The sequence below is a fragment of the Chrysemys picta genome, chromosome 9, assembly GCF_011386835.1.
Source record: "Chrysemys picta bellii isolate R12L10 chromosome 9, ASM1138683v2, whole genome shotgun sequence".
In the NCBI taxonomy this organism is placed as follows: Eukaryota; Metazoa; Chordata; order Testudines; family Emydidae; genus Chrysemys; species Chrysemys picta.
The window spans coordinates 41904405-41928746 of NC_088799.1; the positions used below are offsets into that span (position 1 = coordinate 41904405).

Genomic DNA, 24342 nt, shown 5'->3' on the forward strand with positions numbered 1-24342 from the left:
TGTACCAGCCACAATGCCTATGCCTAAATGGCATGGCTGAGCCCTTAATAATTATCTATTTCAGCTGGTGAATGTTGTGAAGTTTGGCTTCTGGACCCAACAGTCAAGGAACTAGGCAACTCAAAAGCACACAGAGTGGGATTCACAAAGGTAAAATCAATGGGAGTTAGGCACACAAATCTTTTTGTGAATCCCATCCATGGAGAAGTACACCTCTACCCCGATATAACATGACCCAATATAACACAAATTCGGATATAACGCGGCAAAGCAGCGCTCCAGGGGGGCGGGGCTGCATGCTCTGGCAGATCAAAGCAAGTTCGATATAACGCGGTTTCACCTATAATGCGATAAGATTTTTTGGCTCCCGAGGACAGTGTTATATCAGGGTAGAGGTGTAATATTAACTGAAGACTTCTAGAATCTCAAACTTTTGCATGAAAGTTGAGATCTCTTCTTACTTTACTGTTCTAGCCATTGCTGATATGCCTGCTTCAGCAATTTCTTGAGAAGCTACATTATGGGGATTAGATTTTTACAACTGTTAATTTGAATCCGATAACTTGTATTAAGTAAGTGAAAATATTAAAAGCTTCCATGGCATTTAAAATGCTTCATGCAGTTTGGTTCAGTAAAAGCTCATCTTTAAAACATTTACCATAAAATGAAAAGCAAAGGGAATGTAGTCACTCTAGCTATCAATGTTTTAACTGAGGTCATCTGAACTACAATTCCCAGAATGCTGAGAACAATTATGTACAGTAAGTGAATATTAGGGCTGAGGAGAAAGAAGGAATGTCAAATCTGATTAATATGATATCCAATTGATAGACTGATTTTTTAAAAGTCCATAAAATGTAACAATTACTATACAGGTATTTCATATTAATAATATGTAGATGGTAACAATAATTATTAAGCAATTGTAATATTAGGGTTGCTAAAGTTAAACATCTAAATCCGTATTTAAAATGTCCTAAGTTTTCTAGGCTGTTATGGAGGAATTGTTCTATGTATCTGGCTGAATAAACAAGCAAACAAAGACTGAGAATGCTTCCAAATTAAAGCTCACCTAATGATCGTACTTCTGATGAGAGAGAGAAGAATTAGGTGGTATGCTCACTGCCAAGCAGACCCAACTATTTCAACAGTGACAGGAGATAAAATAAGCTGTCTTTTCCAGTAAAATAATGAGGAGTTTTGAACACTGGTATTTCCCCTGTAATGAGAAGGAAGTGACAGCAATGAACCCACCAGCGACAGTCGCTGCCTGTCTTATTTTCAGATTTAAAATTCTGCCATACATGTACTCTGCACAATGCTGGCTTGATCAAAACACCACAACATTGTTATGTCAGGGGGAGTCCCAGATCTCATGTGAGGAGAATCTTTTCCTTGTACAGGCTTCACAGCATTAAAACAGATAAACAGATTGTCTTTTTATTAACTGTTGTCTTGGGTCTCTGTGGGAAGTCAACATCAAAAAGGAGAAATATCACCTTTGGATCAGCATACTACCATAAATCCATACAAAACTTCAAAAAGGAACGATTTGTTACCTATTTCATGCCATAATGCTGCTGAAACAGATGGAAATCAGAATTGCTAATGCTATAGTCCTCTGTATGATGCAGTAAAGGCAGGTTACCAATGGCTCTACTTAAAAGGCTCCCTCTGCTGATACAAACAAAACAGTTCCACAACTTTAACCAGTCTCAATCATTTGGCTAATCTGTACTTCTGGCTGTGTTTCCAGCTATGTACATTTAGGCAGCCAGATCCATGGAGTAGACCTTCCCTCTTCTGGTCAATGGATAGTCCATTCCTCTAAAGGTACTACTTATAGAAGATTTTATTTTCTTTCTGTGCATTATTAAATTATGATAGACATTAGGAGCTGGACCCTGGACCCCAGCTCTTTTCTGTTTGTGCTGCTCTAAAGAGCTTCTCTAATAGATTGGAGGACTTAATTAGCTCAGCCAGAGGTTATAGGCCTATTACAGGATTGGGTGGGTTAGGTTCTATGGCCTATGATGTGCAAGAGATCAGACTACATGATCATGATGGTTCCTTCTGGCCATAAAGTCTATGAGAAGTGGTGAGTCTACTGATATAAGGGGCACTCTCAGGTGGGGTAAAGGTGTGTCACCCTGCAGGCATAGGGAGAGTTTCTAGATGTGGCCAGGCAGTGGAGAAGATGAACTGTATGGTGTTCCAGTATCCCCTGGCCAGATCCCTTTAGGATCGCTCTAGCCAAAATGATTTAGAATAGCCCTTAGGCTGCTGTACACTGCATTAGGGGCCAGTTCAGTCCCCCATTGGATAAAAGATATAGGGAGCAGAAAGGTGACAGGCCCAGATCCTCAAAGGCTTTAGGCACCTAACTGCCATTGATTTCAATGGGAGTTAGACACCTAAATACCTTTGGGGATCTGGGCCATAGGAGCCTTCCCCCACCAATCCTGGATCTAACACCGAGTGACTCAGATCTAGCCCACAATCTTTCCACCAGTCATATTAAAAACACAACTGATATTAGATTCATTGTAAAGTGCTATCCAGCAAAATCAATTCTATTCAAATAGCCTGTGTTCCAGAAGACACAAGCCTCTTAAGGCTAGGGCAGGGGTGGACAACCTGTGGCTCCGGAGCCACATGCGGCTCTTCAGAAGTTAATATGCAGTTCCTTGTATAGGCACCAACTCCAGGGCTGGAGCTACAGGCACCAACTTTCCAATGTGCCGGGGGTGCTCACTGCTCAACCCCTGGCTCTGCCACAGGCCCTGTCCCCACTCTACCCCTTCCTGCCCCCTCCTCTGAGCCTGCCATACCCTTGCTCCTCCCCCTCTCCCTCCCCCCCCAGAGCCTCCTGCATGCCACAAAACAGCTGATCAAAAGGTACGGAGAAGGAGGGGGAGGCGCTGATCGGTGGGGCTGCCGGTGGGCGGGAGGTGCTGGGAGCGGGCAGGGAGGGAGATGATGGGGAGTTGCTGATGTATTACTGTGGCTCTTTGGCAATGTACATTGGTAAATTCTGCCTCCTTCTCAGGCTCAGGTTGGCCACCTCTGGTCTAGGGTATAATCTCTTAGAACTCATTGCCAAATTATCCTGTGTGATTTGGAGGAAGGTAGGAGACAGTCTGACCCACTCTTCAAACCATTTCCTGTCAGACAGGAGAGGCTAGGAGCTATGGAAAACACAGACAATTATCAGGAGAAATACATGGCTTGTGAGGCATGAGTTACTTGACTATTTAAAAATAAACGCCTCTATTTCTTGTTATCGCTCTAGAGATTACTCCAAGGCTAGGAAGCTCCATCCCCATTTCTAACTGAGTGCAATGGTTTGTGTCCAACCTAACTTTTTGGTTGATTGTTTTTGTTTTGTCTCAGGACTTAACATCTTTCCCTCTCACTGATCTTGTGAAAAGGAAAGTTCCCCTGGAGTTGAGGGGGTGGTTTGACTGTGTTAGGATTGACTGACAACTGGTATCCTGTCTCCCTGCTGGACTATATGAGTAACTCCCAATCAAATCAATGGGAGCGCCTCACATCTGACAGTAGGAATAAGACCCCCATGACTGGGCCCAATCTCTTTAGTTTGTGCCATGTTCTGTTCCTCAGTCTCCTGTTCTCAGCCCCAGCCCAGCTGTATTATATGCAGCATTGTTACAGCACAGCACTGCTATCCTTTTAGAAATATTTCCCTTCTCATCTTTATGGGAAAGATTAAACAACATTTGACAAAGTGAAGCTGTACAGTTACAATTTAGAAAAATCACTATTGTCAGGGAGTTACCAAATCGCATACTAATGTGCAGGAGAGATTAAGAATGATGCAGGATTTCAAGATGTTGGCATGGGGAATTTCTTAACATAACCTCAATGTCAGGTCTTAAACACTGATGTACCAGTAATCTGCCACAGCAAAGTCCCCCTTCCTCCTTGCCAGATGGCAGTACTCTTATATATCTCATCTATTTCTAACATACCCCACACAGTGTAGTATTTAGGAAGTGCTACGCAACTAAGCGGCATATGTCCAGAGATGGATTTCACTGGTCCCTGAATGTGGACATTATATTTTATTCATTAGGATCTGTTTAATTAAAAATATGGTGATACAATCCAGGAAAAATAACTGATTTAATGTGGGAATCTCACATTAATTGGGACAGTGTTTTCCACTGCAGTTTTGTTTTTCAGAATGTGCAATATCGGGAACGTTCCCCCTGGTATGGCAGAACTGCACATGGTCCTCAGTGCCACTAGTGGTCTGTGCTGTGCAGGGGTTGCAGAAAGAGCAGGCCTAGATAAGTGGTCTTCGCACCAGCCCTAGACGGGAGGGAGAGAAAGGGATAGGCTAGAATAGGGAGCATTGGATTTGGGTGCACAAGGATCCAGTGGCCAAGACACCACACAAGTGGCTGAAGTAGCAGCTGCAAGGAGGGCTCTGCGCCACACTGCTGCACTCTGATCCCTGATGGGGGGGTGAATTTCACCTTCTCACCTTGTGCCCAGATAGAGCCCATTACTTGGGTTTTCAATTGACTAGACAATACAGTTTTGTTTATAACAGCACCTTAGTCTCTAAGAGATATGTAAATCACACTCCGTTACTACATACCTCATCGTTATCTATGATTAATTTATTTTTCTATAAACCTGCAGATGCATATGGCTTTATACAATGGATAAAATGTGCCACCCAAATAATAGATTCATCTCAGTCACGCCTGTCTAAATTGACATCTGTGGAATTACACCAGGTTTACACTGGTGTAAATGAGATCAAACTTTGGCCTCAAGCTCTTTTTCCCACAGGGCTCACAAGACCAGCTTCACTGATACACTCTGACAATTTGTACTACTCTGGCAATGCAAAGCAGCTATAAACCCCGATTAACTGGCTAGTTAAACCAGCTTTATGGCTGCTGTGTGTCTGGAGTGGTGCAAACTGCAAAGTAGCTATAGAGCATGCTGGTGCATCTGGCCTATAATCTAAAGTCCCCCAGCTATAGAATACAACTGAAAACACACAGAGGGGGCTATGACCTTTATAACCAGAACTTTTCTCTTGTTTTATTATTTGGGGTCTATAACTGGAACCTTTCTTATATTTTCTTATTTGGGCTCTCTAGTGAGTTTTGTGCTCGTAAGATTGTATATTGTTTTCTTCCCGTGTATCCTTTCCTTAGGAAGAGGGATGTATTCTCAGCACACAACTGCGAGGGAGAGACTAATGCTCATACGGATGTGCCAGAGAGATTGAGAAAGATATAGATTTTTGAAATACAGGCACAGGGACTTTGTTAACAGGACCCCATAAACTGTGATATGCTTTTTAGCAGCACAGCACAGAATAGCATTTCCCCACAATATGAAAATCCTTTCCCTCCACCATGCCAATGGGTAGTTGTGGTGATGTCATGGGCTTGAAAAGAGTTAATAGGCAATTAATTATGGCACAGGTGTAATAGTGGACCTAATTAGTTGCTTCTTAGCCAGAGGGGTGGGACTGGGAGACATTAGCTGATAATGTAATGGATACCTGGTGCCCATAAGAGGGGAGAGAGCCCAGCCTGGAAGGAGGAGCTCCTGTGAAAGACCTGAACAAGAGTCTACAAGAGAGCAGAGACCTTAGTAAGTATGGTTCTGAGGGGCCAATGCTGTAACTGAGGAGAGGATCCTGGAGTAGTTGAGGAAGGAGATTCCTATTTTAGAATGAGAAGTGGTTCTACCAATCCCCTCTGCTTAAAATTAGGACCACAAAGGCAATTGATAGTATTGCTAGAGTGAACTTTTTCAGTGTGCTTATTGTACGCATCTAACCTTTCTAGTGTTTCTAATAATTTAGTGCCATATTCAAAATTAAAAGGCATATGTCAGAATATGGCCCTAGATATCCTTTCTACATGGAGCTGCCCTCTCAATTAGAATTAGTTATGCCAAAGAATGTTTCTCATGGAAAACATTATCCTACTATTCTGTAGGGAAAGATATGTTTAAAGATAGTGACAAGACTGTGTCCTCCTGATCTCTCACAGTAGTTAGTCTGCACCCAAAGTTCCTTGTCCTTGTTTATCATAACTGTCATAACAGATTGCTCAGTCAGTGCAACAGCTTGTCTCTTATCTAGCTTTAAAAATGAGCTCCAGAACCTTGAAATGGAGCCAGGATCAGATAGCATGCTAGCCTAGTGCATGGAACTCTATTGTGATCAATTAGCCTAATTCATCGGTTGATCACAACGTATTGTACTAGCTGTTACTTCCACATGGCTTTCATGGTCAGCCAGAAGAAGAGCATGTGTAATAATCTAATATGAGGAGGAGAAAAGGAATATTTCCAAGTTGAAGTTACTGGATGCATGGGGGCAGGAAAACAGGTGAGTGAACTGCTTCAGCACAATATACCCTTGTTACTTGTTCCATTCTGATGCTATTGGTTCAGATGTGTAGCAGCCTGGAGGCTACACCTACCTGTGATGTTAGTGTGACTGTATTAGGAAAGGCAACACAAGTAGCATATTCCAGCTCTCCACGTTCCTAGATAGAAAAATTTAAAATTAATCCTCTCAAAAGGGAAGGAGAGCAAGATATAATAAATATATTCCTATCTCATAGAACTGGAAGGGACCCTAAAAGGTCATGGAGTCCAGACCCCTTCCTTCATTAGCAGGATGGAGTATTGATTTTGCCCCAGATCCCTAAGTGGCCCCCTCAAGGGCTGAACTCTCAACCTTGGGTTTAGCAGACCAATGCTCAAACCACTGAGCTATCCCTCCCCCTTGTATCAGGCAGCTCTGGAACACTGACCCCCTAAAACAGGAGTCTGCATGCTCACTACCATATATAGATATTAAAAGAGGGATTTATCAGGGGGAAATTCTGGCACTGCCTAAGTGAAATTGTAAGCAGAATGGTCACTCTTTGTTGGGAGTGGAATATTACTTTGCCTGTTCAATTTTGAAAGGGGGAGGATAATTTCATAGCTGGAAAAAAAAATCCTGCTTGTTACTACTAGACTTGGGGTGGAGAAGGCAAAGAACAATTCAAATTAAAAATGACAGTTTTGTCAATGTCCCTAGCTGCAGGGCCATCAACTGTGCAAATTTAAGTAGTTCTCACACTTTACATAATGGTAGAAATAATATGTTGTAGAGAATAGCTCAGCTCTGTAACCTTCCTAGAACTACAACCATGTCTATCTGGGATAAATAGCTGAACCAACCACAGAATCAGACTCAATATGTTTGACTTGCACATTGGGCAGCAGTATCCCCCCTTCTTCAATTTCTTTGACCTCTTTTAAATACGCACCTCCCCTCCCACCCAAAGGCAGGGATTTTATGAATTAGTAGCATTTGATCTTTCCCTGAAGTCACACCAATAGGCTGAGGCCAAATTTGTGAGTATTCCCATTGAAACAATTCATGGGCTGAAAGTTAGAATTAGGGCCTAAGCACAATCTGAAAGAATCAGCTGCTCATAGGGCTTGTTGGGCCATCCCCTGAGTCCAGGAAGGGCTAATACACCCCAGAGTCTCTTTCAGGCCCTTCCCTCAGGGCACGGTTATTAATTCACATAAAACACTTGTGAAGTATCACAGCACAAAAGTGTTTCCTCTCACAAGACCTGTATAGGCCCTGAAGCCTCTCACTGTACACTTTGGCTCCAGTCACAGGAGCCAACCTCCCTCCAACAGCTCTCCTTCTGAATAAGCTCCCTCAGCCCTTTATAGGCATCACCTGTCCCCTTCCCAGCAGGGTCCGATATTGAACAGGGCTAGATGGGCCAGGACTCTGGCCCTTACAGCAGACCAGCCTGTTACAAGGGCAAAGGCATTTTTCAGACTTATGTTTCGGATTCACTCTTGCTTCTCTCCAGAGAGAATTATTATTGTTCTGTTGTACAGTGTGAGAAATTTGGCTTTTTCCCCCACCCTTCATATTTTCTTTAAAGCCAGGACTTTACGATGATTGTATGGATTTCTTATTAGTCATGCTGGTGTTTCATTTAAAGTATCATTAAAGGAAATTCTATTCTAAACATATCAAGATCAAACTGTGTAGTTCCCTCCTATACTACTCCAATGATATTATCTGAAGAGGAAATAATCACTCAGCCTTTTCTGTATGGGATGCACTTCTGGCACAATTTCAATGGTAACTAGAGATTTATTTTATTTTTAAATCTTAACAAGCAGTTAGACACAGTCCATTATAGATGCTACAAAGATTTATTCACAGTGCTCTTGTGTGTGTGGTTTGAGTCAGTCCACCTTGCAGATATGTGAGCTGAATTAAGTTTCCTCGGACGATTCTGTCTGGTTGGCAGTATGCAAAGGTGCAGAGAGGTACATGTTTTAAACTTTATTTCTTACAAATGTCATATGCTAGCTGTGACATAAATTGGTTTACTTTTAAGACTCTTATTGTATTGAGTGCCTCAGAGAGCACAGCTAAAGGATGAGTATTCAAGAGAGATGAGCAGGGACTTCATTGCATAAGTCATTAGTGTTAAAGGAAATTATAGAACTAATTTTTTTTTGCCTTGTGTTACTTACTTACCTCTCAGTAACTGCTATTCAAAAATGTTCTTCTCATAACCTGGTAAAGCAAGGATGATGCTACGTTCAGGGTAGCTAGATCCTCTTGTTGGGGCTGCTTCTGATCGATACTAACACGGTTTCTTAGAACATTTACTGTTTACAGATGTACTTAAAGTTGTCTCCAAAACTCTACCTTGAGGAATCATGGTCATTCCTTTGGTCCAATGATCTATATAGATATTGATAAAATGAAAGAGAGAGAGACTGTCGCTTAATTAGAGTTAACTCATGTGATTAACAAATTAACTGAGATTAACAGTGCGATTAATCACAATTGTTTTAAACAATAGAATATCAATTGAAACTAAATATTTTGCTACATTTTCAAATATATTGATTTCCATTACAACATAGAATACAAAGTGTACAATGCTCACTTTATTATTACAAATATTTGCACTGTAAAAATGATAAATAGTATTTCAATTTACCTCATACAAGTACTGTAGTGTAATCTGTTTATCGTGAAAGTGTAACTTACAAATATCAAGTATCAGCGGGGTAGCCATGTTAGTCTGGATCTGTAAAAGCAGCAAAGAGTCCTGTGGCACCTTATAGACTAACAGACGTATTGGAGCATGAGCTTTTGTGGGTGAATACGTGTATTCACCCACAAAAGCTCATGCTCCAATACGTCTGTTAGTCTATAAGGACTACATAACTGCACTCAACAACAAAACAATGTAAAACTTTAGAGCTTACAAGTCCACTCAGTCCTACTTGTTCAGCCAATTGCTAAGACAAAAAAGTTTGTTTACATTTACGGGAGATACTGCTGCCTGCTTCTTATTTACAATGTCACCTGAAAGTAAGAACAGGCATTTGCATGGCACTTTTGTAGCCGGCGTTGCCAGGTATGCTAAAAATTCATATGCCCCTTCATGCTTCGGCCATGTAATGGTGTTGGGACTCACCACTCGGCGCCTCCTGCTGGTTGTCTCTGGGAATTAGCTCTGTCCAGTGGAGCGCCCCCTCCTGATGGTGTCCCGTCCATCATCTCGCCCTTGGTTGGTGTCTGGACCCGCATTGCTCCCAACTCGCAGCATCCTCTTCTAGACCACTGGACCACCCTCCGGCAGTGCCCCTTAGTCCATCCACACCCCCTTCCAGGGGGGATTGATCAACAGTCTCTCTAAGCCCGAGCCACCATGTCCAACCACACACCCCAAATTCTAATCCTTCTTGTCAGGGATCTGGCCTAGTCTATGATGGCCGCTCCCTACAGCCAATGGCTGGACGTATGGCAAGGGAGGAAGAGGGGGGGACCCAGGCCCGCCCTCTACTCTGGATCCCAGCCCAGGGACCCTCTGGTGGCAGCCTTGCTGTCCTCCTTCTCTGTCTGCTTCCCCTATGGCCCCTTGCACCTGCTAGGCCCTTCCCTTCAGGGCCTGCAGCCTGGTGGGCTAGAGCTCCCTTTTGCTCCCCAATCCTAGCCAGCACTGCGCTGTCCGCGGTGCTAGTCTCCTACCCCTGGAGACAGTACTTCCCCTCTCAAAGGCATGGGACAGACTGATTTCTCCCTGCCTGAGCAGCCTTTTTATAGGGCTGAGCCTGGCCCTGATTGGCATGCCTCCAATCTGAGCCCTGATTGGCTCCCAATAAGTCCTTCTCTAATTGGCTGCCCTTCTGCGCAGGTGCACTGTGCCTTCTCTAATTGGCTGCCCTTCTGCGCAGGCGCACCGCCCCACTACAGGCCACCATTTCAGAGGACATGCTTCCATGCTGATGATACTTGTTAAAAAAATGTGTTAATTAAATTTGTGACTGAACTCCTTGGGGAAGAATTGTATGTCTCCTGTTCTGTTTTACCCACATTTTGCCATATATTTCATGTTATAGCAGTCTCAGATGATGACCCAGCACATGTTCATTTTAAGAACGCTTTCACTGCAGATTTGACAAAATGAAAGAAGGTACCAATGTGAGATTTCTAAGGATAGATACAGCACTCGACCCACGGTTTAGGAATCTGAAGTACCTTCCAAAATCTGAGAGGGAAGAGGTGTGGAATGTGCGTTCAGATTTCTTAAAAGAGCAACACTCTGATGCGGAAATTACAGAACCCGAACCACCAAAAAAGAAAATCAACCTTCTGCTGGTGGCATCTGACTCAGATGACGAAAATGAACATGCGTTGGTCCGCTCTGCTTTGGATTGTTGTTGAGCAGAACCTGTCATCAGCATGGATGCATGTCTTCTGGAATGGTGGTTGAAGCATGAAGGGGCATATGAATCTTTAGCACATACATATCTTGCAATGCCGTGCCATGCCAATGCCTGTTCTCACTTTCAGGTGACATTGTAAACAAGACATGGGCAGCATTATCTCCTGCAAATTGTAACCAAACTTGTTTGAGCAATTGGCTGAAGTAGGATTGAGTGGACTTGTAGGTTCTAAAGTTTTACATTTGTTTTGTTTTTGAGTGCAGTTATGTAACAAAAAAAATTAAATTTGCAAGTTACACTTTCACAATAAAGAGATTGCACTTCCTGTAAGTATGGCCTGCATTCCTTGTTCAAGCTAGCTTGATTAAAGCTTGCTTGGAAATGTCTATACATGCTGCAGTCACACCTCTGACTGTAGTGTAAGATGTACCCTAAGTCTCTCAATGCCTTAATTCCTCATCTGTAAAATAAGCATATTAGCACCGCCCAACCTCACAGAAGTGTTATGAAGATAAATTATATTAAAGATTGTGAGGTGCTCAGATACAGTAATAAGCAACAAACATAGAGGGAAGGCACAGGTGTTTGTTTGTTTTTTCTGAGGGTTTCTAAAAATTCCTCTTCTGTCATAGGAACAAATTCTGTCCTACATTCACAACTGCCATTAACTTCTATGACTATTGAGAGTCTTGATAGAAAAAGAGCACTGCTCATAGTAACTTTGATGCAAATTATTTACATTTAAAATAAGCTGAATTTGGGGGTGGAGAAGCAAACTCAGTTGCATAGCCTAGTTTTTTTCAGAGGTGATGAGTACCTGCTTGCAGGACTGGTCCTCCAATCCTCACCGCACAGTTGGAGTTCCTATGTGTGGATTCATCAAACTTACAAAGGGAGTAACATTACTTCTAATTGTCGTCTCTAACCTGACACTTTTCTATTGCAGCTGTTTTTATGGCTAGCATATCTGGATGGCTGAACTATTCATTTGTAAAGTTGCTTTCTTTCGGAGATGAGTTATTTGGATTAGATATTATACACGCTAGCAATACTTCTGATTTTTTAAAATGCCTGCCTCTTGTTTTAGATTTCCATTATCATTCTAAGAACATTGTGCAGTTCTCGCTACTCTTGTTCAATCCTTTTCACTTCATGCTGCCATTTCTTGCAAATTGCAAACAAATGGAGTTGTTCTAAATATGGCACTATTCAATTTCACTCACCACTTCTCAGTCTGGAGACACAGCAAAGTTCACTTTTTTTTTCTAGTTACTGCTGTCTTGCCCTGTGATTCCCTTTCCAGTCTGAAAAGGCTTGATCATTCTGCAGTTCTTTCTGTCTTTATCATCTCTACATGTATAGGAACGCTAGAGATCCAAATGTGCTAACCCTGTTGCATATACAAGTAATGCTACACCCAATTAGACACTGTTCCTATCACAAATAATCTTTTTAACCAGTTCTTTATTCACTGCCATGCGCTACCCTGGAGCTTCGTAGCTTATAGCTTAAATAGAAAGCTGTCATTGTTTCCACTGGGATTTGCAGTATTAGATTCAAGAAGACACATCACACTAGAGCTGGCCCACAAATTATGGGAATAAGGATTTATTTTGCAGGTTTTAAAGGAGCTATGCAATGGTGTTATGCTCTGCCACCAATGCATACTGCTATGGGGATGAGCATAGGGATGCTAAATGCAAGGAGGAATTGGATAAAAATCCCTGCAGAAAATGACGGGAGCAAAATGTTTTGTCATCCTTAACAAAAATTAACATCTGTTTGCTACACTTGTATAGGCCAGATAATTGAGGTTTTCTAAAAGCTGTTTGCAGAAAACTCTGGATTGTGTGAAAGACACACAAGAAAACATGCCAAGCGAATCTCCTCTTCTCCTTTATTGTGGCACCAATAGCAAAGTAACAAGTCAATTGTACAACTCCACAGTATTCTATAGTAATGTTCCACTGCCCTACAATATACAGTGTAAAATCAAGTGGATCCAAACAGGCAGACCTTTGGGACCTTTATCAGTGATGAAAGTAAGTGGGACTCCATGTGGGCACAAAGGCATGCTCAGGTGGAACCAAGTGCAAGACTACTGGCTGCAGCACCTTCACATTGTCATAGCCATAAAGGGTTAAATAGATCCCTGCCTGTGTCATTGTGCTTGGGGCAGCATATATAAGAAAGAGGAAGCTAGCAGCATCTGCTTTCCTGGGGTAGTTGAAGCAGGGAAAGCTTCTGGGGATTACTTATAACTAGCATTTTCAACTGAATTGTTTGTATTGTGTGACCTGTGATAGGGTGACCGGATGGCAAGTGTGAAAAATCGAGACAAGGGGTGGGGGGTAACACATGCCTATGTAAGAAAAAGCTCCAAATATCGGGACTATCCCTATAAAATCAGGACATCTGGTCACCCTACCTAGTGAACAGTAAACAAATCCCTGAGAAAGGGACTTTAAAAGGACTTGGGCATGGAGATGGATTCCTTTCCCTGGCTGGTGAGGCAGCCCAACAATTTGCATGGCTCTTAGTCCCAGTATGTGGCAGACTAAATACTTACTCAAAAAGCCCAGTAAGCATCAGATGACCGGAAGCAGGATTTGTCCCCAGGAACAGCTTTTCCCTTTAATTAACAAATAGAAATGTTTCTTTGTTTCACAGATTAAGACAGTCTTCAGATGTATGTTTTAGGGAAGGCTCTGACTGGCAAAAGGATGGTTGCTCACTTTACCAGATGAGAAAGGGAGGGGCAGCCTGGGAGAGAGAATTGGCTAGGCATAAGAAATGGGCTAAGCAAAAGGACTGAGGGAGGTCAGGTTGGAAGAAATGAGACCTGAACTGTAAGCAGGAAAAACAATGTTGCTCAGTGATTAGGGCCACTACTATGGAATATTTGCACTTGTTAATAGGGGATAATGGCACATTGGGGTACATTCTCAGCACCTTTGTCTCCAACCACCCATACACATTGTTCACAGTTGTATTGGCTCCTTGGTACCATCTTTCTTCCTCCAGGACCCACCTGAGCCCTCTCAATTCATACAGGATCCATGCTGGGTGAAAGGGAAGTGATTGGGAAGGCTGAGGTGATGTTTGAGAGGGTGGACATTATCCCCCTCTAGTCTCACTGAATTTATTTGGAAAAAGGTACATAAGAATGGCCATACTGGATCAGACCAAAGGTCCATCTAGCCCAGTATCCTGTCTTCCAACAGTGACCAATGCCAGGTGCCCCAGAGGGAATGAACAGTAGAAGGTAATATAGTAGAGCACTAAAGTGTATTACCTTTAATTTACACACACACTCACTCACTCACTGGAGTGCTGAGGCCTGCTGTGACCAGCAGGGTGACATTGTTAGTGCAACTCCAATGTGGCTGCACTGCCAGGGAGTTGGATGAGGAGAGGGCTACCAGTGTCTAGAGCTGGTGTGGAGGCACACGGACCCAGATCCTCAAAGGTATTTGAGCACCTAAATAGCTTTGAGGATCTGGGCCATGAGCTCTCTGCAGATGGCTCTTGCCTCACCTGAATCCAGGGGTGCTGGGACAATTTGTATAGTGGGGGTGCTGAGAGCCATTGAACCAAACTGTAGACACTGTATATAATGGAAACCATTTCAAGTCAGGGGGTGCAGCAGCACCCCTTGTTCCAGCACCTATGTCTGAATCCCCCAGGATCTGCTAGGTTTGTGGGCAGAATTCAAACTCTTTTCTGTAGACAAGCTATACCTTCCCCCCAGGAGATGATGTGGGGGAATCTCCTTGAGTTTCCTCCCTGAAAGCCTCTTCCATGGCTGTTAACACAGGAACTGATTATCTCACCTATTAAGTAAGTGCAACAGAATACTCAGGTTTGTCTCTGCAATTCAGTTGCAGGTGCAAAAATAGGAGCCGAAATTTCTCCCACAAAAGGGAGTCTACCCTTCATTTTAAGGTGTTTATACATTCCACACAGGTCTCACCATGCACCTATCATATCATTAATCATAATGACCTGTGGCCAACAAAAATATCCTCTTTGGGGAAGAGCAAAACAGTGCTGAAAGGTCAATGGAAGTAACAGCATGAATTATAATGGCAGGCAATTAGATTGGCTAGAGTATCAACAAGGTACCCCACACCCTCAAAAAAAAAATCATAGGGTGCTAGATCGAAGAATGCACTCAAAGGATAAATGAGCTCAGTGGAGTCTCTGGCTGACTGACAACTATTGCAAATACTGTGGCTACAAGTGCCTGCAGCTTATTGATAATAGTGGGAGGGCCCTGGTCCAAGGCTTCAGTTAAGGAATCCCCAGTACAATCTATGGATAGTGAAAAGGATATTTCCTGCCAGTGCACTGTTGGTTTGGGGGGGGGGGTTGCATAAGGATTTTTCACATGCCATAGGAGACCATGAAAACAAATGTAGTTAAAACTAGCCGTCCAAATCCTCCCCGTATAATGCACCATTCCATAAAGGTTTCGGGGGTTAGGATGTAATGGTTCATTATATGTTGAGGATTTGGATTCGTAATTTTAACATTTGTTTTCATGGTCTCCTATGGCATGTGTGAAATCCTTATGCTTGACAATCTGTCCCACCTTGTATTTAGCTCAGACACTCTGATTACTTTCTCCAGATCTAAATAAGAGCTCTGCAGCTTGAAAGCTTGTCCCTTTTACCAACAAAAGTTGAGCCAATACAAGTTATTACCTTATCTACCTTGTCTCTTTCATTTTCTACAGAAATGTTTCAATTTTTTTTTGTATCAAGTTGGCTCCACATGAGTTAAATCCCAAGAGTTCCCGTATGATTATGATACATCACAAGATACCATGGCATTTCACAGAGTAGCTCCAGTCTACTCAGGGGAGTGACTTTGTCACATCTCATACCATGTGTGATATCATGAGGAAAATCAGCAGCTAGCTTGTACCACTACTGTGTGTTTCTTTTGTGCTCTAGTTCTGTAAAAGGATAAATTGCCAGCATTACTGAGCCTTCACAGCTTGTAATAGCTTTTTACAGATTTGTGGAGGAGTGAAGGGATGTTGCATCATACTTGTAGACTTTGCTTCTGATGCATGTGCTTCAATGTCCAGTAGCTGAACAAAAAACATATTTGTACATGAGCTTGTTTCCATTTTGGTCTTACATGTGCAATGTAGAGACCCAACCCTGCAATTTACAGCACATGGGCAGACCACTGGGACTCTCTACAGACAGTGTTTCTCAAATGCGGCCACCATGGCCACATTTGGCCACTATGGGCTTTTCTTGTGACCACAGCCTCCTGGGCGGTGATTGGGGGATGGAAAGTAGCAGTCCCTCCCCCTCCCTGGTGCTCCTGGATGTCCCGCCTTGGCATTGGTTGCTGGAGCCGTCAGCAGGGGTTGGGCCCTGCCGCCCTCTGGAGACACCTGGGGCACAATGCTGGAGGAACAGGTAGCTGGTGAGTTTCTCACCTTCCCAGGGGTGGTGGGGCCCAGGATTTGAGCTTCAGCCCAACGCTCTAGATGCCTGGCTTCAGGCTCCAGTCCTGGGCTCGGGCTTTGGGCTTCAGCCCCAGGCTCCGGCCGCACGGCTTCAGGGTCTGTCCCTGGGCCCCATCCTCTGGCTGCAGGGCTTTGGGCTCACACACCTGACACTAACTGGCTGACCCCAGGCAACCACACATAAGCCACAAGACCCCCAAAATGATGAGTAGCCGCAGGGGCAGGGTAAATCACTGTTCCTGGACCCTGCTGTACACTGGACATGTGGCTCTTGGGCACTTGGGGAGAGCCAACATTGTAGGGGGGGGGGGCTGATAATCATTCCTGTACCCACATTTTCCACAGGAGGTGATCATTTTGGAAGATATCTCGCTGCTGAGGGTGAGCAGGGAATCAAGGAAGAGTCTTCTCCATGCATGCGGCTTCTGCCCTGTGTGCAGCTATGGTCACCCCTCCGTGACAGCACAGTGGTGTAGGAAAGTTACCATTAATGGGGCAAGAAACAAAGCAGCTCTGCTAAGGAACCTGCAGGAGCGGATTGCCCAGTATCTCCATGAGTTTCCTGGAGATCTCTGAGGGAGATACACTCCCTCGCTTCATGTGAATCAACAGCCTGTTCCACCACTCAGGCTAGGCAGGCGGTGGGAGAGAAGCCTGCTTTCTGCAACCCTCCTGCCACCAGCAACTCACTTCAGCAATTCACAAAATCAGATCCACTTAGCAGGGGCCTCCTCTCCTGTTTGCGCTTTGCCAAGATCCGACTGCTGTGACTGGCTAGGCTCCTCCAGGGTAGAAAAGAGCTCCGCCTGCATGCATCTCTGGCCTCCAAGCCATCTTCTGCCTCTGGTTCCCCCTCCCCTTCTTCATCCAAGATTGGCTGGCTCAGTCCACTTTCAACTGGCAACAAAGCCAATGAAGTATCCACAGGGGATTTCACAGTGGAGGTGGGGTCACCATCGAGTATCGCATCCAGCTCTTTATAGAACCGGCAGCTCATGGGTGCAGGACCAGAGCAGCAGTTTGCCTCCCGCGCCTTGTTGTAGGAGTTCCACAGCTCCTTCACTTTGACCCTGCACTGCAATGTGTCCCGGTCATGACCCTTTCCTATCATGCATCTAGAAATCTGTCCGTAGGTATCATAATTCTGATGGCTGGAACAGAGCTGTGACTGAACTGCCTCCTCTCCCCAAATGCCAATGAGGTCCAGCAGCTTGGCATTGCTCCAAGTGGGGGATCGCCTGGTGTGTGGAGCAGGCATGGCCACCTGGAAAGATGCGCTGAGACCACTGCATGCATCACCAAGCAAACAGGAAGGGGACTTTCAAATTTGCAAAGGATTGTATGGGGTGGGGTAGGGCAGTAGAGTTCAAACCGATGACAGGAGAGGTGAGAACAGGCAATGTCGGACACCTCCTGGAGGCCAATTGCAGAGCTGTAATCACCACTGTGTCTACACTGGCACTGCAGCACTGTAGCCCCGGTGCAGAAAGCTCTACGCCTCTCGTCAGTGTGGGTTTTTTAGAGCTCTGCAAGTGCGCAGTTTCTGCGCACTAAGTGGCTTGGCAGTGTGTACACCTCGGGAGTTACAGTGCTCAAAGCTGCTTTACTGAGCACAAACTTGCCAGTGTAGACGGGGCCTCACAGTTATGAACAACCTCTATTCCTGAGGTGTTCGTACCTCCTGAGGTTCTACTATACAATATTTAACTATACCTTCATATGTAGTGCATATAGTATATCTGAGAATAGCATTCCATGCAAGCATACCTTATAAGAATAAAAAATCCCTTTGATATAATGAAGCATTTTATCTTAACATGGTAACCCACTGTGATAGAGCTGCAAACTTATAATCTTAATCAGAAATATGCACTGGGGTAATGTTTCAACACACACATTAATGAAGATATCCCTGGAGTAAAATAAGCAGTAGAACTGGTTGAATGCTATTCACAAATAATTTGACATGGTTCTGCGTATCCGTTGTCAGATACATTCGTGAATGAAGTTTCTTTTAATATTCCATCATGGATTTATGCAGTTGAACAATATTCAGAACTCCACATAGTTCATATTCATCAAATACATTATTTGTGATTTTCCCCATGAATTGGCAAAAAATTTGTACACTTCTGCTGTTCAATCAGGTCTTTGAACAGGTGCCAGATTATTTTTCTTGTTGCATTTACCAACGTTATGACTCACAAATAAACTGTTTTCCCATACAACAGAAGGTTGAATATTGGACAAATTTTTTCTTTAGTGCAAGAAAAATGATGTTGCTACCATAATTTTGCTGGGTTTGTGCATGTAATAAATACCCAGGTTAGCTGTATGCTTACTCTCCCAAAGAAATGAAATGGAAACATTCACCATAAACAGAAACTTATTTCTAAAATCCATGTTAATATCACTTTATCTGTTTTTTTATTCCAATACCATCCTTGTCTGGTATGATTTGTAGAGAGGCATCTCTTCAGTATGCCTTGCTAGCCACAGATTCCATTGTGTGTTTAATAATTGACTATTCAATAGACCATTGGTGCATTTTTGTCTGGAACTAATTCACCTTCGCATCAACCTGAATGTACAGTCAATTACAGATGTGATCTCACAAGTGCTGCAAGGTCCACATTTGTTATTCAGTCCAGGTCTGTTAAAAGTTATATCCATGCCAGGCGCTGCTTGGAAAATATCCTAATACACATAAACTACTATGCAGAAACAATGATTTATTAAAGTAGATGATTCATCAGAATACTGGAACCTTTATTGGGAAAGTTGTACCTCACATTATGCTCTTCAAATCAGCTACTGAATTATCCAGGGTTATACATCACAGATTAACATGACAAATAAACTACTTGCAACTGTAAACTGAAGCAAACTTTGCAGTAAACTTGATGTTATTCATACATATTAATCTTTCTGCAGCAGAAAAGTACAGGAAAGTCCCCATTGTCTTATGTAGACCTGTTGTCCCACTTTTATTGATCAAAATTTATGAATTGTGGAGGTGCTGCAAACTCAGCAAAAAATGGTGCATAATAAAAAGGTCGCTTACAAGTATATGATGATCCGTCTCATCACAGAGCAGCATGTTTGCCACCTTTTTATACACTGATCCAAAGCTCACTGAAGTCAATGGACGGACTTCAGTAGGCTTTAGATAACACCCTAAATGAGTACTATTTATTTGTTTAGATCACAGTCCTAATCAATTCAATGGGAGTGTTGTGCCTGTCATCCTACATTCCTTAATCCGACATCTAATGGATTTTTCACCCAAGTAACTTTACTGACAAAGGCCTGGTCTACACTACGACTTTAATTCGGATTTATCAGCTTTAATTCGAATTTACCCTGCAACCGTCCACACAACGACGCTATTTATTTCGATGTAAAGGGCCCTTTAAATCGATTTCTGTACTCTACCCCAACGAGCGGAGTAGCGCCAAAATCGATTTTAACATTTCGAATTAGGGATAGTGTGGCCGCAATTCGATGGTATTGGCCTCCGGGAGCTATCCAACAGTGCATCATTGTGACCGCTCTGGACAGCAATCTAAACTCGGATACACTGGCCAGGTAGACAGGAAAAGCCCCGCGAACATTTGAATTTCATTTCCTGTTTGCCCAGCGTGGAGAGCACAGGTGACCACAGATAGCTCATCAGCACAGGTAACCATGCAGGCTGATAATCGAAAAAGAGCACCAGCATGGACCGTGAGGGAGGTACTGGATCTGATCGCTGTATGGGGAGAGGATTCAGTGCTTGCAGAACTTCGTTCTAAAAGACGAAATGCCAAAACTTTTGAAAAAATCTCCAAGGGCATGATGGAGAGAGGCCACAATAGGGACTCAGATCAGTGCCGCGTGAAAGTCAAGGCGCTCAGACAAGCCTATCAAAAAACAAAGGAGGCAAACGGTCGCTCCGGGTCAGAGCCGCGGACATGCCGCTTCTACGCCGAGCTGCATGCAATTCTAGGGGGGGCCGCCACCACTACCCCACCTGTGATCGTGGATTCCGGGTCGGGGATAGTCTCATCAGCGACACCTGAGGATTCTGCCGATGGGGGAGAGGAGGAGGAGGAGGAGGATGAGCTTGCAGAGAGCACACAGCACTCCTTTCTCCCCAACAGCCAGGATCTTTTTCTCACCCTGACTGAAGTACCCTCCCAACCCTCCCAAGCCAGTACCCAAGACTCTGACCCCATGGAAGGGACCTCAGGTGAGTTTACCTTTTAAAATATAAAACTTGTTTTAAAAGCAATCGGTTTTTAATGATTACTTTGCCCTGAGGACTTGGGATGCATTCGCGGTCAGTTCAGCTACTGGAAAAGTCTGTTAACGTGTCTGGGGATGGAGCAGAAATCCTCCAGGGACATCTCCATGAAGCTCTCCTGGAGGTACTCCAAAAGCCTTGCCACAGGGTTTCTGGGCAGTGCATCCTTATTCCGTCCTCCATGGTAGGACACTTGACCACGCCATGCTTGCAGCAAGTAATCTGGTATCATTGCCTGACAAAGCCTGGCAGCGTATGGTCCCGGTGTTTGCTGGCATTCAAGCAACATCCGTTCTTTATCTTGTTGTGTAATCCTCAGGAGAGTGATATCACTCCTGGTAACCTGGTTGAAATACGGGAACTTAATTAAGGGGACAGAGGTGGCCGTTCCTACTGGGCTGTTTGCCTGTGGCAGAAAATAAATCCTTCCCTGCAGTTAGCCAAGCGCAGATGGGAAATTGGCCCTGAGCTTTTCGCGTTTGGCTAGCAGGGATCTTCCCTGTTACCAGCCATGCGGTGGGGGGAGGGGGTACCGTGATCATCCCAGAGAATTCATGGCGGGAGGGGGGCGGCGGCGGGGGGGGTGTGGTTAGTTTGGTTCCTGCAGGGATCTTCCCTGATACCAGCCACACGGTGGGGGGGAGGGGTACAGCGATCATCCAAGAGAATTCATGGCGGGGGGGTGTGGTTAGTTTGTTTTCTGCTGCTGCTGAATGTTAACAGAAAAACCGCAGCACTCTACAGGCTATGCTTGGTATGTGGGAAAGGAGGGCGCAGAAGCTATAAGACAATGGCTTACCATGGCCGCATGCAAGCCGAATTCTGTTGCCCAGACCTGTGATCTCTAGCAGCAAAGCCACAGGCACTCAGCATTAAGAGGCAAAATGCGACCTTGCACAGAAATCACATGTGCTATGTAATGTGAATAGTGTTGGTCACCGTGAAAGAGTATAAGCATTGTTCTGCAAAATGTATCTTTTAAAACAATTCTCTCTTTTTTCCCCTCCCTACAGCAGCTGCAAATTCCTCAAGCCTCCCTCCTCCATCCCGAAGGCTATCACAGATAAGGCGTCGTAAGAAGAGAACGCGAGACGAGATGTTTTCTGAAATTATGGAATCCAGCCGCAGTGACAGAGCTCATCTGAATGAGTGGAAGGAAACAGTTTCAAAGTATAGGAAAGAAGCCAGTGAACGTGAGGACAGGAGGGACCAACGTGAGGACAGGAGGGACCAACGTGAGGAGAGGAGAGATGCTCGAGATGAGAGGTGGTGGCAGGAAGATCAGAGGAGGCAGGATGCAACGCTGGGGCTGCTGCGTGAGCAAACAGACATGCTCCGGCGTCTGGTGGAGCTTCAGGAACGGCTGCAGGAAAACAGACTGCCGCTTCAGCCCCTGTTCCACCCTCCCCCCTCCCCATGTTCCGTATCCTCCTCACCCAGACGTGTAAGAACGCGGGGGGGAAGGCTCCGTACACCTTCTCATTCCACCCCAGTAGACAGCCCAAGCAAAAGGCTGTCATTTTTTTAACCTTTTCTTAGTGGCTTTTTCCTTCCCAGCAATCCTCCTCCCAAATACCACCCGGGTTCCCTCCCTCTTTTTCTAATCTATTAATAAAGAATAAATGATTTTTAAATGATAGTGACTTTATTTGGTTTGAAAGAAAGCTGGGGGAAGGGGGAGGGTGGGTTCCTTACATAAAATCAGTCAATAAAGGGGGCGGGTTTTCATGAAGGAGAAACAAACAGATATTTCACACTGTAGCCTGGCCAGTCATGAAACTGGTTTTCAAAGCTTCTCTGATGCACAGCGCTTCCTGGTGTGCTCTTCTAATCGCCCTGGTGTCTGGCTGCGCGTAATCAGCAGCCAGGCGATTTGCCTCAGCCTCCCACCCCGCCATAAAGGTCTCCCCCTTACTTTCACAGAGATTGTGGAGCACGCAGCAAGCAGAAATAACAATGGGGAGATTTCTTTGGCTGAGGTCTGAGCGAGTCAATAATGATCGCCAGCGACCTTTTAAACGGCCAAATGCACATTCTACCACCATTCTGCACTTGCTTAGCCTGTAGTTAAACAGCTCCTGACTCCTGTCCAGGCTGCCTGTGTATGGCTTCATGAGCCATGGCATTAAGGGGTAGGCTGGGTCCCCAAGAATAACTATTGGCATTTCAACATCCCCAACGGTTATTTTCTGGTCCGGAAAGTAAGTCCCTTGCTGCAGCCCTTTAAACAGAGTAGTGTTCCTGAAGACGCGAGCGTCATGAACTCTTCCCGCCCAGCCCGCGTTGATGTTGGTGAAACGTCCCTTGTGATCCACAAGTGCTTGCAGCACCATTGAAAAGTACCCCTTGCAGTTTATGTACTCGGTGGCTTGGTGCTCCGGTGCCAAGATAGGGATATGGGTTCCGTCTATCGCCCCACCACAGTTAGGGAATCCCATTGCAGCAAAACCATCCACTATGGCCTGCACATTTCCCAGAGTCACTAACTTTCGTAGCAGCACCTGAGTGATTGCTTTGGCTACTTGCATCACAGCAGCCCCCACAGTAGATTTGCCCACTCCAAATTGATTCCCGACTGACCGGTAGCTGTCTGGCGTTGCAAGCTTCCACAGGGCTATCGCCACATGCTTCTCAACTGTGAGGGCTGCTCTCATCTTGGTATTCTGGCGTTTCAGGGCAGGGGACAGCAAGTCACAAAGTTCCATGAAAGTGCCCTTACGCATGCGAAAGTTCCGCAGCCACTGGGAATCATCCCACACCTGCAACACTATGCGGTCCCACCAGTCTGTGCTTGTTTCCCTTGCCCAGAATCGGCGTTCCATGGATAGAATCTGCCCCATTAACAACATGATCTCCAAAGCACCGGGGCCCGCGGTTTCACAGAATTCTGTATCCGTGTCCATGTCAATGTCCTCATCATACTTGTCGCTGCGCTGCCACCGCCGCTGCCTCCTCGCCTCATTTTTCTGGTCCTGGCTCAGCATAAACTCCACAAGAATGCGCGAGGTGTTTACAATGTTCATGACTGCTGTCTTGAGCTGAGCGGGCTCCATGCTTGCCATGGTATGGAGTCTGCAGTGTTCACCCACCCAGGAAAAAAGGCGCGAAATGGTTGTCTGCCGTCCGTTGCTTTCATGCAGGGAGGGAGGGAGGGAGGAGGTGAGGCTGTACCCAGAACCACCTGCGACAATGTTTTTTGTCCCATCAGGCACTGGGATCTTAACCCAGAATTCCAATGGGCGCGGGAGACTGCGGGAACTATGGGATAGCTATGGGATAGCTACCCACAGTGCAACGCTGCAGAAATCGACGCTAGCCCCGGTACTTGGACGTACACCACCGAATTAATGTGCTTAGTGTGGCCACATACATTTCGACTTTATACAACCTGTTTTTCAAATTCGAATTATATACATTCGGATTAATCCCGTAGTGTAGACAAAAAGATCTATTCCTCCCTCAAGAAAACTTGTCCTTAAATTGTAGTTAAGCATGGAGACCAAACTAGTCTTTCACCCTAGAGGTTGTTTCTCCAACATAAAGTTGAAGTGCACTAGCAGAACAATGTGGGAAGTTTGCACTAACATGGCATATACTCTGTTCTGTGGCTAAATAGATGACTTATAGAATCATAGAAATGCAGGGCTAGAAGGGACCTGGAGAGGTCATCTAGTCCAGCCCTCTGTGCTGAGGTAGGAACAAGTATACCTAGACTCTTCCTGCTAGGTGTTTGCCCAATCCATTCCTAAAAACTTCCAGTGATGGGGATTCCACAACCTCCCCGGAAGAC

At 44.7% G+C, this 24342-nt stretch overlaps 1 protein-coding gene across 1 annotated transcript; it reads left to right on the plus strand.

The window, feature by feature from the left end:
* The first annotated feature begins 19577 nt into the window (after positions 1–19577).
* On the plus strand, positions 19578–22080 carry LOC135973712 (uncharacterized). The gene is made up of 2 exons (XM_065558066.1): positions 19578–20498; positions 21566–22080. The coding sequence occupies exons 1-2, from the start codon at positions 19955–19957 to the stop codon at positions 22078–22080; spliced, it is 1059 nt and encodes a 352-aa protein (XP_065414138.1). The 5' UTR covers positions 19578–19954.
* Positions 22081–24342: the final 2262 nt, after the last annotated feature.

Coding starts and splice junctions, on each gene's coding strand:
- LOC135973712 (XM_065558066.1), top strand. CDS start 19,955: ATGCAGGCTGATAATCGAAAAAGAGCACCAGCATGGACCGTGAGGGAG. Junction 20,499..21,565: donor CCCCATGGAAGGGACCTCAG/GTGAGTTTACCT, acceptor CCCTCCCTACAG/CAGCTGCAAATTCCTCAAGC.